This window comes from Petaurus breviceps, unplaced genomic scaffold (assembly GCF_028583685.1).
Source record: "Petaurus breviceps papuanus isolate PSGF00001 unplaced genomic scaffold, PetGlider_PUasm1.0 90654, whole genome shotgun sequence".
NCBI classification, from domain to species: Eukaryota; Metazoa; Chordata; class Mammalia; order Diprotodontia; family Petauridae; genus Petaurus; species Petaurus breviceps.
Window position 1 is genome coordinate 1,575,360 of NW_027187301.1, and position 17,230 is coordinate 1,592,589.

The window sequence follows — 17,230 nt, forward strand, 5'->3', positions numbered from 1 at the left end:
TGTCATTGCCCTCAAAGAGCTTTCAATTTATGATGAGACCCCAAAATAAAATATTAACTAGTATTACAAGACACTTAATGATGAGTTCTGGATGAATGGAACATTGCAAGTACTTGAGCAGCTGAGCTGGGAAAGATCTCAGTGGTCAGGATGGTTAGGGATGGCTTTATGAGGAAAGGGGGATTTGTGATTTTTATGATTTGCCTTTTTTGAAGGAGTAAAAAACTTTATTAGGCAGCACAGTGAGAGAAATAAAGTAAGACAAGAGATAAAAATGACTGAGATGAGAACTCACCAAGAGACAAGGTTCCATAATGCCACCTATGTTATTATATTCAAAGTGACTCCATTTCCCAGCAGGTAATGTGCTGAGTAGAATAGACTGCAAAGTCAGCTGGGAAATGTACTTTCTGTACCCCACAAAGTTCTCATTATCATAAGACTACCATGCCCAGACCAATTTCCATGGTAATGCCACGTCCCCTTCATCTCCTTTTCCCATCCATATTACAAAAGGAATTTTTTTTAAATCATATTTTCCAGATCCTAAAATGGTCTTCAGGATTTAGCTCAAAGGAAGCTTCAGCATTTAGCTCATCTTCCAAAAGGATGATTAAATCCAAGAGATGGAGAGGTAGACTTAGACTGGTAAGGATCCTTTTCTCACCTTCCTCAACCATTATGGACACTCAGGGAAGTGATGATTGGCTGAGCTTACGGTTGCAATCTCATTTTCACCCAGCACAATAGTGCATCCAGGGCCTGACAGAAGAGTTGAGGTAGTGTGACTTGGGTTGGGGGAGAGGGATTCAGTCTTAATTAGAGCTGGAGGAGAAGGAGGAAGAATGTTTGCCATACTTGTGGCGTTTATGCATTTTCTTGTTGTTGTTCATTCATTTTTCAGCCATGTCTGACTCTTCATGACCCCTTTTAGGGTTTTCTTGGCAGAGATACTGGAGTGATTTGTTATTTCCTTCTCCAGTTTATTTTACAGATGAGAAAACTGAGGCAAACAGGGTTGTCTTACCCAGAGTCACAGAGCTAGTAAGTGTATGAAGTTGTATTTGATCTCAGATCTTCCTGACTCCAGGCCCAGCTGTCTGTCAATTGTACCACCTAGCTGCCCATATTTCCTATTAGTGTTCCTATTAGTGTTTCCTATTAGTCTTCTGTCTCAACATTTCATCTGACCCCACTGTCTTATGGGCCAGACAGTTCACAGAAAGCATGTAGGGGCCTTGGTATGGATAGCTGGGTATCCTGGCTGCTACCCAGACCCTAAAGCAGTGTGCAGAAGATTCCCTAGGAGTCCCTCTGTGGTTGAAGAGGGGTACCTGGAGGGAAGGCAGGATTGGTTGATGGAGGATAGGGTTACCCAGATGTTTGGAGGAGAATTTGGACTTCTTCCCAGAAAGGACATTTCCGACTGGTCTTTCTTAGGGTTCCACATGCACTGCTATTCTTCTTCCTCCACAGGAGCTAGAGTTCTCTTTCCACACTAACCCCCCAAAAAGAATACTTGTGCTGAGTCAGGAGAACAAAGAGGCCAAGGCAGCAGGGACAGAAAGATCAGAAGCCAGCAATTGTGAAAAATGTTGGAAGCATAGCATTGGTCTAGATTGTGAAGGGCTCTGAAAGCCTGACAGAGGAGCTTAGATCAAATACAGTAGGCAATTAGGCGACCATTATTGATTCTTAGGCAAGAGAGTGGCATGATGAAAGCTGCATTTCAAGATGGTTATTCTAACAGTGATATTCAGGACCAGGAAGCAGGAAGGAAGCCAGCTAAGAAACTGTTGAAGTCACTGAGACAAGAAATCTGAGACCTTGAACTAGGGAAGTACCAGTGGGAATGGAGAGGATGGAAAAAAAAATGAGGAATATCCCAAGGAGGAAGGAGCAATATTTAGTAACTAAAATCTAGTGTATTAAGAAGAAACAGTTCACAGGTTTTTAGCCCAGGAGAACAGTTATGCTATTGACCAAGAAAGATTAATCAGAGAGGAATTTGGCTAAGAAGAAGAAAATGGACTGTGCTTGTACATATTGATCTGGAGATGATGGTGGGGCATAAGGGTAGAAATATCTAGCAAGGAAGACCTGTGGAGTATCTTAATAGTTCTAGATGTTCATTTGGTATTATGCAAGAAAAGGACTACATGATCAGTTCATACCCTTTAATGCAACAGTACCACTACCCAGCAGAACCAGAGGTCCAATGTACTGTTTGTATAATAAAGAACCAGAAATAAAGTGGATGCCCATAAATGGCAGACTGGTTGAATAAACTGTGGTTTGTCAATATAATAGATGTTCACATATTTACTGCTGCCAGGGTAGTCAAGTAGGTAGTGAACTTCCAAAAGGGTAGTCAGTGCATTACTTATAACAGTGGTCAGCAAAAATCAGGGCAGTAAAAAGGTTATTAGGTTTGTCAAGGAGGTCATTGATGACCTAAAAGTACCAGGGGAAACAGAATCCAGATGTTGGCAATTTATTAGGGAGGTTGTGGCAAAGAATGGAGCAGGTACATAGCTAGGCCACAGCCCTCATGTTCCTTCTCATGGTTCTCTTCCTCTTGAGGCAGCTAGATAACGTGGCAGATAAAGCCTCGGGCCTGGAGTCTGAAAGACCCGAGTTCAGATTTGGCCCCAGAATTACTAGCTGTGTGACGCTGGGCAAACTACTTAGCCTCTGTTTGCCTCAGTTTCCACTACTGTAAAATGAGGATAATAACAGCACCTACATTGAAGGGTTGTTGTGAGGATCAAATGAGGTAATGTTTGTAAAGCACCTACCACAGGGCCTGACCCTAAAGGCATTATGTAACTGCTTGTTCTTTCCTTACCTTCCCTCCTCTTGTACTTCCACAACACTGCCCTGGTTTTCAGTTTTGTTCTCTTATTGTTCCCTTCAAGGCTTTTCTCATTGACTTATGAGAACATTCATCCAGGTGTAGCTCAGCCCATCCAGGCTTCTCTTCCTGCCCATCTCCTCATTCTTGCAGCTTTAACACTCACCTCCCTTCAGGGTCTGCCCCTCTTCCTGTCTCTTATCAGCCACACACACTCAGGGATGTCAGTTCTGTTGGCTGCCCACTTCAAAACCTTGAAATTGTCTTTGATATTTTGTCCCTTGTATCCACTAAGTCCTGTCAGCTCTTCCATTCTGGCATCTCTTGTATCTAGATGTTCCTTGTTTCCCACCTGGTCACCAAACCTTAAGTCTATGATCACTTCAGACCCTCCCTACTCTTGATAGATTCATCTTTATCTACAACACCATTTTGTGGCAACTCATTTAACATCTTGGAGCTTCCGTTTCTTTTCCATAAAATGAGAGTTGTGTTAAGTAATATCTACACTTCTATGATTCCTATGTCATGTCATTCCTCCATTCAGAAATGTTTAATGGCTCTCCATTGTCTACATGATAAGGTCCAAACTCTAACCTTGCACGATCAATTTCCAACCTTCCTTTGCAGACATTTCCCCCACTATTCCCTTGCTTGAAATTTCTAGACTGATTCCTCACATATCTTGCATTTCTCCATCTCAGTCTGTTCCATCTGTTCCTTCCAGTTGATCCTCCCCCATCTCTATCTCAATCATCTCTATTTGTTAGGGTCCAACCCAGGTCCCTCTGTGAAGCCATCACAGACATTTCTACCCTACAGTGATCTCATGTCTGTATCCCCCATTTGACTTTAACCATGTGCTGCCATATATTTATGCTTTGATTCTCCTAACAGATTATAAATTGTCTGTGGGCAAGGACCCATACTTTTTTTTTTAATTGCTCAAGTTCTGTGATTTGGCCACAGAAGATACTCAGCAAAAATCTGTTGTTATATGATTTATACATTAACTAATGTTTATCTGTACAACCATCTCCCCATTCTCTCATTAGGAAATTCCACTAGGCCTTGGTCTGCCCAAACTATCATGAGGAATTCAGATAACCAATGGTGCCCAACATTTATATTTTGCAGTGATGCAGAGAGTCGGAAATTGTGTAAGAAGATGAAAGTTGACCCGAGCACAAAGGACAAAAAAGTGGAATTATTTCACTACAAGTGAGTGTGAAGGGATGCGGGTCTCTTGTAATTTCAAAATAGCTACATGAGGTTCTCCTCACTACTGAAAGTGAGCCCACTAGATTGGTGTTATTTCAGATGGAGATTTTACATTTTTAACTAACTGACTATGCCTGGGAAGAAAAGGAAAACAGAATTGTGGCCCCTCCTGGCCATCTTTAAGTCTCAACACTTTTTTTCTTTCTCTGTTTGACAGGGATGGTGCATTTCACACTGAATATAATCGTGCTGTGACATTTAAGGTAAACCAAATTCTTTGATTTTCAGCAAGGGTAGGAATCTGAATTGCTGTTAAGTATTTGGCAGTTTTCTTTTTGAAAGGAAGCAGGACAAATTCTACAAACAGTTGTTTTGAATCTCATAAAGGGATTTTTCTTTCTTAAGCATCTCAGTAGAATATCTCAGATATATACATGTGTATACAAATATATATACATTATTCTTAAAATTATAATGACAAAAGAATACAGAAAAATATTCAGTTAATCAGCAATTATGTAGTACAGTAGTGACATCAAAGCACTGTTGTTACCCAATGGGTGGGGACTTTTCCTTATAACTCTGAAAGTCTCCCTTATGTCCTGTTTGCCTCTCCTGTTGTAATGACAACAGTAATGAAATACTTCAGGCCATTGATCGTGAGTGCACATATAAACAATGTACAGGTTGGGAGTTACAGATATGTTGGCTTAGTTCCAACTTAGAAAATCAATGGTATCTAATCCAAACCAATCCCTATCCATTTGTCTGGGTATTTCTGTTCAGCCCTATTCTGCTTCAAACCCTTCTGCCCTTTCCTCATTTTTACCTCCTTTCCAAACTCTATTTTCTCTTTCTAACTGTAGTTTCTGTTTGTGACTAAGACTGAGTTGCCAGGTCTCTTCTCAAACTAAAGCATTCTCCTTTTTTTAATCTTCTCTCCCAACTGGCCTGGGATCCCTTCTAATTCTATGGCACTCCGAGCCATTCTCCATCTCCTGACAGAACCAGAAGATTCTCTGCCCAAGTAGTTCTGGTTATTTGTCCCCAAAAAACAACATGACACATGATTACTTATCGCCTATTTTGCAGTTGTAGTGAGCACTGGTGATTTGCAAACTGTATATCCAGATCTAACTTAGATTCTGAAATAATCAGATGTACTATACTGGTTGGTTATGGAAAAGGGTGAACTTCCGTCCTGAGTCACATACTTTGTCTGGGAGTTAGAAAGAAGGCGCTTGAGCTGAAACATCTAGGAAGATAAGGATTCTGAGAGTCAGAGATGAGGAAGGACTATAAGTCAGCCATAAAGGATGTCTTGTGCAAAGACCCATAGGCAGAAAATAGGGGAGTCCAGAGAATAACTAGTGGTCCTGTCTGACAACTGACATTCAGAATGCATGGAGGTAGGTCCCATAAAGTGACGATGGATCTGGCAGTTCTGGTCAGATTGCAGAAGATGCCAAACAAGCCTGAGGAGTTGGTAGTTTATCCTAGATGTAGAAGGAAACCACTGCACATACTTAATCTTGGGCAATAACACAGTCAAACTCTGCCTTTGGAGAATGCATGAGAAAGAGGACATGAGTGGGGGCAAAGAGACCAATGAGTGGCCATTACCATGATCCATGAGATAGGTGATGAGTCTGAACTACAGTTTATAATTAACATTGAAATAACTTAAGGGGCGGCTAGGTGACTCAGTGAATAGAGCACTGGCCCTGGCGTCAGGAGGACCTGAGTTCAAATCTGGCCTCAGACACAACACAAAACTAGCCGTGTGACCTTGGACAAGTCACTTAACTCCAATTGCCCTACCTTCCCCCCTCCAAAAAGCAAAAATAAAATTAAAAAAAAAAGAAATAACTTAAGAAGCTAGAATTAACCCAACAACCGATGTACTTGTGATGTCCTTTCTAAACCTTAAAACACAAGATCAGAGAAAATGGAAAAGAATCTATTTATACAAAATATTTATAGTCGCTGTTTTCTGGTGGCAAAGAATTGGAAATTGAGGGGATGCCCATCAATTGTAGAATGGCTGAACAAGCTGTGGTATGTGATTGTAATGGAATACTATTGTGCTACAAGAAATGATGAAGGAGCTGGTTTCAGAAAAACCTAGGAAGACTTATATGAATTGATACAGAGTAAAGTGAGCAGAATGAGTAACAGTAATATTGTAATGGTGATCAACTGTAAAAGTTTTAGCCATTCTGATCAATACAGTGATCCAAGATAATTCTGAAGGACTCATAATGAAAAATATTTTCTACCTCCAGAGAAAGAACTGATTTACTCTGAGTGTAAATTGAAGTATAATTTTTCTGGCTTGCTTTATTTTTCTTGCTTCTTTGGTGTCATGGCTAATAAGGAAATATTTTACATGGTTTCACATCCATAGTTGATATAGTGCTTGCCTTCTCAGTGGGTAAGGGAGTTATTGGAGGGAGGGGAAGAATTTGGAACTCAGTATCTTTAAAAAAATGTTTAAAATAAATAATAAATTGAAGAAAAAATTATTTAATCTTAAACCTAGTATTTGGCGTGTTTTTACCATTTCTTCCTTATCTGGGGCTTTCCAAAGTGATTCACACGCAAATATTAATACAGCAGAATTTTCCCTCCAAACCTATTCAGACTGAAGTGCAAATTAGTCTAGGATTAATCTAGTCTAATCTCTTTCCCTCTTTTGCCAAGTTTCTCATGACTTTGTTTTGCCTATTGAAAGTGGGACTTAACCGTGAAAAGAAAATATGCTTCTGCTCCCTTCTGGTTCATATCACCTAACTCTGGGACTTCTAATTTGCTGTGTTACCCCTCTTTTAGATTCCTTTCTCAGCTTTGAAATTCTCTATGTCAGGCAACTTAAGCGGCAACTTTCAATAACTTATCTTTCTAAACCAAGCTATAATTTAAGTGAGGTTTCCATAAAGAAGTTGGCATCTTTTTTAATGCTACATTTTAAAACATTTTTCATTTTAAAATTTGATATGTTTTATGTTGAAAATAGATGTTTCCGCAGTAAATACTCATGCAGTCTCCCTTATAAGGTACCTTAGGCAAAAAAGTTAGCTTGTTGATTGTTAACAGAAAAGAAGAATGTAGCCTTTAATTTTGACAGTACATGCAATGTCCTGACTGTTGTGTCTGAGCAAGTTGACATTGATTCATTGTATAAATTGTTCTTTTGGTCCTGCTTGCTTCACTTGGTATTGCTTCATACAAGTTTTGCCATGTTTTTTTCCGAATTCTTCATCCTGTCATTCTATTCCATTCCATTTCCATATGCTAATTTGTTCAGCCATTCACCCATCGCTGGATGTGTTTAGTTTCTGCTGTTTGTTGCCATGAATGTTTAGATGATCATTTTTGTCCATAGAAGTCTTAGAGTACCTAGAGGTCAGTAACATCCTTAGGACATAGTGCTACAAGTGCAGGGCTTAATTTAGTATTCATAAACTTGTTTTTTTAAAAAATATTTTGGTAACTGTGTTTCAACATAATTGGTTTCCTTTGTGTTTTCTTTCCTGTGTATTTTATTTTATTCATTTGAATTTTTTTTCTAAAAAGGTGCATTGTCTTCCATGTATTATTAGGAAGACATTCCATCTATCTGCCATGATATTTAGCTGGGCTATAAGTTGGTTAAGATCTTGTGGCAGCTGATCTCCTGTATAACACAGAATCATCGTATCTCATATTCCTAGTGTTCCTAAAACCTTTCTCCCTTTTAACTGTCCCAGAGTCCAGCTCTTAGGAGTAGATAATAGTGAGTCAAAAGATAACAAAAAATGTACAATGCAAGGTTGCACTGGATCCTTCCCAATGATTTAGCACCAGAGAATATGGATTCAGATTTCAGTTCTACCATTTACTGCCTGTTTGACCTTGGACAAATCACTTAACCTTCTTGGGCCTCAGTTTCTATAGAATGAGGGGTTTGGTCTAAATGTCCCCAGAGGTCCCTTCTAGCTCTAATTCTGTGAACGTATAATACTTGCCATATTGTGAAAACTTAACTGTAGCCCACGCTGAGAGCACCTGGGCAATTACTGGTTTTCCTTTCTCCCCATCTGAACTTGCCCAGCCTCTACTGAGATCCTCAGAGAGAGATCATTCAATTTCATTTAAACAAGAGTTAGCCTTGAAGCTCAAAAGATTGTCCGTATGTTTAATTTCTTCAGTTAAAAGATGCCATTTCCTTCAGCCACATTTGTTCTCTTCTCATGGCTGTGAGACAAGGCTGTATTATCAGTGGGGGGAAATGTCACCAAAAACTTACTGGGATATATCCTGAATGGCAAAAATGAGACGGGGACCACAAGTGCCTTCATGTGACTGTCTTTGGCTATGGGTATATAAGACATTTGAGAGGGCTCAGTCCAAGCCATGCCTTCTTGTACCCCATGATAAAAGGGTTGGCAACTGTCTGGGAAATAATCCCTTTGGCTGCTGTGGAAAGAAAGGTTGGCTCTTCTCTTCTGATGCCAGAAGGTACTTCACAGCTTTCTTCTTTTGGCTGGATGGGAAAATTGAATGAATTAAGTCCTTCTAATTCTTGGCCCTCCTCCCTTTTCTTTCATAACAGCTGTTTCCAGATAACAGATTCTCAAAATGAGACAAGTCTCCCTAAGGCCCTCTTCAGAAATTTACTAAGTGAATAAAAACTAAGAGTGTAATCCCATTTGAAGGATTCTCTCCTGTCATCCACTCCTGCCCCAAGACTGTCACTGTTCACTGAAGCTTACAAAAAAGGTGTCCATAGAATTAGAAGGCACTTGCTTGGGCAGATCAGGGAGAGCTGAGGATTTTATCTTGTTTAACACCAAATTTGGCATCTCTCCTAGCCTGGCTTTGAGGTATGGTGGTCCAGGTGACATTTTAGCACCCTCCCTCAGACCCTCACTGTCCCCTCCTTAAGGTTCTTCAGAGGAAAAGGAATGGCTGTTCTCAGCTCTCTGTTCCACCTTAGTGCTGGTGGACAAGGACTGAAAGCAGATATACTAAGGGTGATCCATAAATAATTGCTATGTTTATAACTTCCTTTACTGCCTCTTTGCTTCAGTGTTATTAGCTGGCTGAGCTATCAACCAATATCAAGTATTGTGATTGATAGCCCAGCCTATAAGTGACAATGGATACAGAACCTCAGAGGATGTTTAGCAGACTGGCCTCCCTTTTCACTCAAGACTTAACACAAGATGGCCTTAAGTAGTCTGACGATACAACTTTTGAGCTGCTGCTTCAGAAATGCTGGAGCAGCTATGATCAGTGTAATCCCTCAGACCGTTGCTTACTATCTCCCCTGTTACTTCATAAACAACTTGGTGGAAATCAGGGGGAAGGTTGGAGAGGACTTCCAGCTAGGACCTGGTGGTCCTTGAACTGTGCAGCACCCCAAGGGGTAGAGAGAAGGGAGTGATCATGCCCCTTTCTTGCTTGTACCTTTCAAATGAACTAGAAAATTAAGACAATTACTAAAATAATAAAGTCTCCCAAATCCTTTTTTATTAAGCATCTGTCATAGGATTAGAGATTTTATTTAGAGCCGGAAGAAATCTCCAAGATCATCTAATGCAGCATTTCCTGTTTTGTTTTGTTTTTTTATAAATACATGAGAAAACTGAGACCGGAGAGATTCAGTGATTTATCAGTTCTTTATTACCATAAACCTTTTCAGGTGATAAGGTGCTAAGTAATGTAGAGGAAAAGTGATGCAGACATAAACTTTTTCTTCAGGGAGTTCCCAGTTGGAGACATTGATGCAGGCAGACATGGAGAGGAGAGTACACATTAATTAATATGAGGCTGATGTAAATACTAAACAGGTAACAATCTGTTAAAATTACATAGTCGTGGTATATATAGGCAGTCTCAATGACACAGTGAGTGGGAAAGAGTCATGGAAGTTTGCTGTTTAGACAGGTGGGAGTAAGTTGTCACCTCTTTTCCAATTAAGGGAGGCATCTTTTAGGAGATGAGACTTTGTAATTGAGGCATAAATGTGTCTTTCTGATTTGAATTGTCCAAACAATTGCCTCGTCTGTAGACACTGCCTACACGTGGATCAGTGTGACCAGGGTTAGTGAAAGGGCCTGTTTGGGAAGTTGGGAGAAGGAAAGAAAGCAATGGGTAGTATGGGGTCCTTTTTCCTTTTTAGAAGACAGATTCAGTGTTTGATCTTTGCTGTGCAGTTGTATTAGTCATGAAATAAAACTTTATGGGTGACAAGCTTAGGGTACCCTTGTATGTACAAGGGAGAAGAGCAGGGTACTCTGAGTGTCTCATCTGTCTCAGATAAAATGCCTTTTTTTCTGTCTTTTCTGTTTTAGTCTATAGTGGCCTTTCTGAAGGATCCAGAAGGGGCCCCACTTTGGGAAGAAGATCCTGAAGCTAAAGACGTCATCCACATTGACAGTGAAAAGGTATTTCAGTTTCCCCAAACTGAATGAGTTCTTATTTATATTGAAATTTACTTCTGCACTTGAGTCCAGGCTGTTGTGAGTCACTGAGGATAAAATAAACAGAGTCACCTGAAGAAATGCAAAAAACTGAAATGCTCCAGTATTTCATGCTGCTCATACTTTCTTGTAGGGGAGGAGGCCTTGTGGGCTCTATGGATAGAAGTCGAAGGCAGGGGGTGGATCTTACGTGCTTATTTCATTTTCTGAAATTTAAATGATAGAGGATAACAAACTGCCTGCCATCTCTGTCTCTTTAGCTTGTTTATGAGGATGATATTATGACATCAGTAAGAATTTAGTAATATCTTCTAGGAACAAAGCTTCTTTATGACAAAAGTTGGCCGTGATTTTTTTGTTTGCTTTTAAACTAAACACTTTACAAATCATGCAAAGCAATGTTGGCATATATGATACAGTTAAGTGGGATTTTTTTTATCAGACAACATGGGACAAAAAACATTCAATGTGGTGCCCAGTTGGAGATAAATGGGGCCGTAACTTAGCAGAATTCTGAAGCAGGTGTCTATCCGTTTCCGTTTCTGTGCATTTCTATACTTGATAGTGACATCTCATATTTTAGGACCGCAGTGTCTTATTGTTCTTTTATATCCTTTTTCCTATCAAAATAGTGCCATCATGCGTTTATTTTATTGACTGGTTACCCTTTAGGGTGAGTTCATTTTCTTCTTTGTGAGTTACATCTTAGGCTGTTTGCATTTTGAACCTTTCATTGTGAGATAAAAGACATTGTCACAGTTAAAGAAATTTCAAGCATCAGCAAGTAGGTAGAGAAAAAAATTTTAAGGTGTAGTGTACACCCTGGCATCATTTCAGCCTAATTTCATCTCTTTATGGTGACTCTGTGATGGGAAGGGTATAGGGGATGGTCCTCATTCACTCCTGCTTCCCTGGCCCACTTCAGCTGTTGGATACCTATTCTCAGAAATTGCTAGAGATAGAAGGTTAAAGGTATTGATCTCTTTCAGGGCTTGGAGCCTTCCCTTTGGTAAACCATCCCCTTATCTGCTTGCTCCCTTCCTTGCCTGAATATAGCACATAGTCTTCCCTTCTGTTCCTGACCTTAATCTCTGTGTCCCAGCACTCCTGAATACATATTTTGGGGCTTTTCTTTTTTTAAACATGTTTCCAATTGTTTCTGTAGCTTTGATGATATTTTCTTAAAATGTTCTTTTTCTGATATCCTGAGTTGCATCCTCTTCTTTCATGAAGGTAATATTCTAAAGTGAATTTAGCCCTGGTGGAATGTGGGTGACAGTTAGTGGCAGAGTCTAAGTACCCATATAGTTAACTTCCAGTTACATGATTTTGCCAAATGTTTCAGCTCTCAGAGACTTCCCCCTGTTGTGAACACACTTATGGGTTCTCTTTCCTTGTTGTCAGTTGTTTTGAGTTTCAGAGATGTGACCTCATTTTAATGTTAAGTTATTCTGAACACAGCTGGGGATATATATATATATATATATATATATATATATATATATATGCTATCCAGAAAGGTCAAGAATATTGGAGGGGATGCAGGACACTGGTCCTAGCAGAGACACCTTGGAGGAGTTACATAACTCCTCTGAGTCTCTGGATGAAGTTTCCGTATCTACAGGATGAGACACGACCTTGATGAATTTGAAACTCCGAGTCTGTGCAGTATGTGTCCCTAAACCAAGCATGCCTCATGTCTTGATTGTCCCTGTTTACCCAATCTGTTAGCATAGATACTTTGGGAGTTATCCAGTATCTCATAGATAGATAGATAGATAGACAGACAGACAGACAGACAGACAGATAGATAGATAGATAGATAGATATGTAACTGTAATCTTTCTTAGAAATCGTGGCTTGTGTAAGAAGCCATTCAGGTTTTGTAGAATGGATGCTAACATGTATGTATGTTAAGATAACTTGGGTTTTAAATTAAGCTTTATAAAGTTTGACTCTTCTTTTTACAAGTACTGCTGTATGTGTTCTCTCTTATGTCGTTACTTACATGCATTTCTGTTTTTTCCTCTTAGGAATTCAGACGGATTGTGAAGAAGGATGACAAACCTCTTCTGATGATGTTCTATGCCCCTTGTGAGTGACTGGAGATCTTGCTTGGGGGACTTGACTGATCTTGGGTTGCTTTCCCCCATCCCCCAAGAGCTGGGAGTGGGGAGTAGGCTTTCCTCAGATGCCCTCATTTATCCCAGAGGACCTAGGTTCTCATTTCCGTCTTTTTCATGTCTTCATTCTTCCCTTTGGCTCTTTGCGTCTTCTGATACAATTCTCCCACATGGAGAATTCAGAGCCCATCATGCATTCTGTCTTCAGCCCACTTACTCTGGCCCCTTCCCCTTCACATCTGTAGCGCTTTCCTTTCTTAGGCCTGAGTATTTCTTTAATCTTGTATCTTTTATCTTTGTGTATCATCAAACACACAATGGGTCCCCAGTTCAGTTTGTTCCTCTCATCATTGTTTTCATCATCTCTCCTTTCAGAAACTCTGAAGTCATACTTAAAAGTTTCTTCTTTGGGGTGATCCTGCTCCTTTCACATTCTAAAAGACTGTTTTTCTTTCAGGTCACTAAAGTTAGTTACTTCCCTCCTTGAGCTCAGGTTGTAGGGTGGTCTCTTGGATACCTATGCTTCTTGGGGCAGAATGCCTTGTTACTGTGTCATTAAGTGACCAAGTAGCAAGTAAGAGTGTGCCGATGGAGCCTGCACTCATCTGAGATCAGTGTGCTGGCCTCCAGGACCAGGCAGGAAACCAGGCTTGGCTCTGCTCCTTATCACCTGGTCTACCTTGGCTTAGCAACCTGGCTCCTCTGCAGCCTCAGTTTCCTCATCTGTAAAGTGGTTCGTTAATCCCTTCTAGCTCTAACGTTCTATGTAATGCAAGGTTTTTCAAAGAGATTGAAAGGGCATATGCATATGTCTGTGTGTGTGTATAAATATGGGGACATATGTTTGAGGAGATGGGTGTATTTGAGTGTTGGGATATGGACATCAGCACTTGAAGGTTAGCATTGTCCTATTTTTCATTTTTACTTTTAAAGTCAGCTTCTTCCCTGAAGCCTTTTTTGAGCAGACTCTGTCCTCCTTACCTTTTCATAGCCTTTATTCTTTGTGCACACGATCATCATTAATATCTCATGTTGACTCTCTTGACACCATACTTTATCTCTTGGAGCCTGACTGCTGTGCCTAACTGGGGCCTGAGACTCTGCCTAGGAGGGCAGATCGACACCCAAGACCATCTCTTGCTGCTGCCACCATCTGTACCCTGCCTTCTTGGTAGCTCTGGGCTGGCCTCTCTTTCTCTGTGTTGTGCCCTTTATGCCTTCCAGTTACATGAGATTACTTCAGAGGTTCCTTCCTTTTTTTGCTTTTGAAGGGGAGAGCTTTTTGTTTAAATAGTACTGGGTCATGAGTCACAGGCTTTAGAGCTCAGGTGGACTCTGGAGATCAGTTGATCCAATGTTCCATTTTATAGACAAGAAAAATAGGACTTGAAGATAATAAGTGACTTTCCCAAGGTCACAGAAATAGTAAATTGGCAGAACTGGCATTTGAACCCAGCTTTGATTCCAAATTCTGTGCCTTTTCCACTCTACAACACTTCCCTAGAACCATTAAGGACTTTGGTCCTGGAGCACCAATAAGAAGTCCTCTGCTCCAGCCTCCCTTGATTTTCTAAAGCACCCCATTTCTGCTTTCTAGCCTAGCTTATTTTGGAAGACTTTATCAGTTGCCTTTTTGGAGAAATACTATATATTCTTTGGATGGTTTGCTTTGTTTTCTTTTTTAGTATCATTGATCTTGTGAGTTCTCTTCGGCTTGTCTCTCTCTACCACAGATTACCTTCCTGAGGGCCCTTCTGTCCACCCTCCTCACTTGGTGGCTGTGACTTCTCTTTATATAATCCCTTTGTGTTGGTGATTCAGAACTTGGGGTGCAGATAGGGTGTTCTGAGGAAGTAGCCAGAGATAATCAAGTTTAAACTAGATGTGTCTTGTTCCCTATTGAGTGGGTGTGCTCCTGATGCCTGATGGACAAATTGGGAGGTAATAATGCTCTGAGATGTGTTAAGTTGGGCCGATTTAATCACGACTACAGTCATTCTCTCTGGGAGTCACCTCCTGAATTTTTCTGACAGGAGAATAGGCAAAATGGCAGATCCACCCTCAGAGGGTTCAGCCTTACGATGAAAGAGCAGATGCTATTTCTCTTCTCTCCCCTCCTTATAAACCCACCCACAGTCCCTTTAGTGTTGACTTTTAGTGGCTGTCATTTTGAGAGCCTGGCACCAAAAGCATTCTGTTATCCTTCTTGTGGGAGCACAGCTGCATCTCACCTTTATAGCCTCTATTCTCTTCCAGTGGTGGGAAAAACCTGCTGGTGATCAAACAATTTCCCACCAAACCTCCCTAATCACCCACATTGTTTAAGCTATTCATTCCACAGGTCTCTGCTGTTCTTATTTTGGTACTACAGACAGAGAGAGGGGTCAGGAAACTCTCTCTTTGAACCTCAGCCAAATAATGCCTTCCCGGGATAGTCCTCTGATATTCACTTGGCACATTTATCTAGGCTTGTTTCCCTAGAGAATGTGCATCCAGCTGAGCTTACTGGGGTTGTCCATCTTTTTTCCTTTTCATCTTTATGGATCTCCGTAGGGGGGACAGGTTCCCTAGATAATTCCATGTTCTCTTTTCTCACATTTTTCATTACCAAGATGATGAAGAATCAGCTGAAGGATGAGTGAATAGTATAAACAAACATTTCTGAGATCTGAATTTTTGGAGGTTTTTTCCCCCCCTTTGCAGAAAGGAGATGCTGCAGCCTTTGAGCAAGTCAGAATTGTGCCTTTGTCTCCACCTCTCCTTGTCTGTCTGGTTTAACATGCCAGTTCAGGAGGTGGTGGAGAGAAAAGGAGCAGGAGTGACCACATGAACTGTATCAAACATCACTCCTGGTATGGAATTTAAAGTGAAAAAACCTCCTATCACTTCATGTCAGCAGCTGCTTTACACTTTAGAGAGTATCTCAGGACACTGAGTTCTTGCATGATTCACTCAGGGTCCCACAGAGGTAGTTCTCGAACCCAGGCCTTTTCACTGTGAAGCCAGCTTTATCTACCATAGCACTCTGCTGCTTCTGTAGTTTTGAGAATTTGAGAATTTCAACCCTGCTCTCTAGGATGTACTCCAAGGAGGAAATTTTCCCATTTTCCTTATCCCACTCACTTCCTGCTGAGATGTTAGCCTGAAGCAGGCCTTGGCAACACTGACAATGCTGACACACAGCCCCTTTGTCCCACCATAATGCATGGAGATGGGAATCTGCTGTTTGACACTTCGCATGGCTTCTTCTTCGGCTTCTGAGGCTATCAGACACTTCTCAAAACCTGTTTCAGCACAGCATCTGTTAAATTAGCAGGCAATATGGTCCTTCAGGAACTGCCTGTGTCTGCAAGAGAACTGTCTCTTCTTTTGCATGATCATTGCAGAATACTTAATATGATTTAAGGGCAGGGGGAGTTCAAATGATGTTAAAATGACCTCTATAATTTATACTGTATGTGTGATGCCTGAGATTTTGGTGCTCTGTGAATCCCTGAGGCTGAGCTGAAATGAGGACTTTTCCACTCTCCGGAAATACAAAAATAACATTAAATAGACTTTCAGTTCCAAAGCTTCCCCAAAAGAAGCATGAGCTCCAGCTATGACTTTGTCCGGCAAAGGACATCATCGAGTCCCAAAATGCTGTCATGTAATAAAGCCCATTCCCTTCATCACCAGCAAGGTCTGTTAATGTAGTCAGTGTTTTAATTGTCCCTGCTAGTAGTAGGAGACAGTGGTGTGGATAATCCTAATTTCTAGTGTTCTGGCATACATGATGTAACTTATTATAGATCAGACTTCCTCAGTTTTACAAATAAGAAAAGAGAAGCCAAACAACATAACCAAGGTCTCACAGCAAATCAGTGGTAAAGCTAGTATCCTCTGATTTTTCCAGACTGAGGAGCCAGGACCGTATCTCGGCCCCGTGACACCCAGTTGTCTTTCCTTTGTACCTCGCTCCTTCATGGCACCATTCTTCATCATTTTTAAGATTCCTTTTAATGATGGAGAGCAGTGGTAGAGAGAATCCTAATTGTTCTTGTTCTGGGTTACATTATTGGATTTTCAATGGCATGCTTTCCTTTCTAATGATGTATTTAAGCTTATAGCAGTGTTAGTGTGCATTTACTGAGCTGTTCATTGGACAGCGAATGGACTAGACAGTTTAGGGGGCCTAGTACACGATTAAAATGATTCAGTATAGTTTAGTGTTGTAGTGAATTGTTTTCTTAACTTGTAAAACCAAGTCTCTGAATATCAATTACACACATAGTTAATACCAAACAATTTAACATTAATTATTTAACAGGTGTTGGCTCTGTCAACCCAGTTAGATTGTAAGTGACTTGAAGGCAAAGGAGTATGCCTTACATTGTCTGATAGCTTGGTGTACTGGAAAGAGAGCTGGCTTCAGGGTCAGAAACACCTGAGTTTAAAGGTTATCTCTTGACATATACTAGCTGTGTAACGCTGGACAAGTCACTGGACCTCTCAGTACCCTTGGCACCTCTGAGACTGCAAAGTACAGAGAAGATAACAACAGTCTGTATTGTTAGAGTTTCCTC

The 17,230-nt window shown here is 40.7% G+C and overlaps 1 protein-coding gene across 1 annotated transcript in view; it reads left to right on the forward strand.

Moving 5' to 3' along the window:
* Positions 1 to 17,230, forward strand: part of PDIA5 (protein disulfide isomerase family A member 5) — a 185,858-nt gene that overhangs the window by 88,417 nt on the left and 80,211 nt on the right. The window contains exons 4-7 of the mRNA XM_069064939.1: positions 3,992 to 4,075; positions 4,293 to 4,338; positions 10,414 to 10,506; positions 12,576 to 12,636. Of these exons, the coding sequence (XP_068921040.1) occupies positions 3,992 to 4,075; positions 4,293 to 4,338; positions 10,414 to 10,506; positions 12,576 to 12,636 (284 nt within the window). The remainder of the gene's footprint in view (positions 1 to 3,991; positions 4,076 to 4,292; positions 4,339 to 10,413; positions 10,507 to 12,575; positions 12,637 to 17,230) is intronic.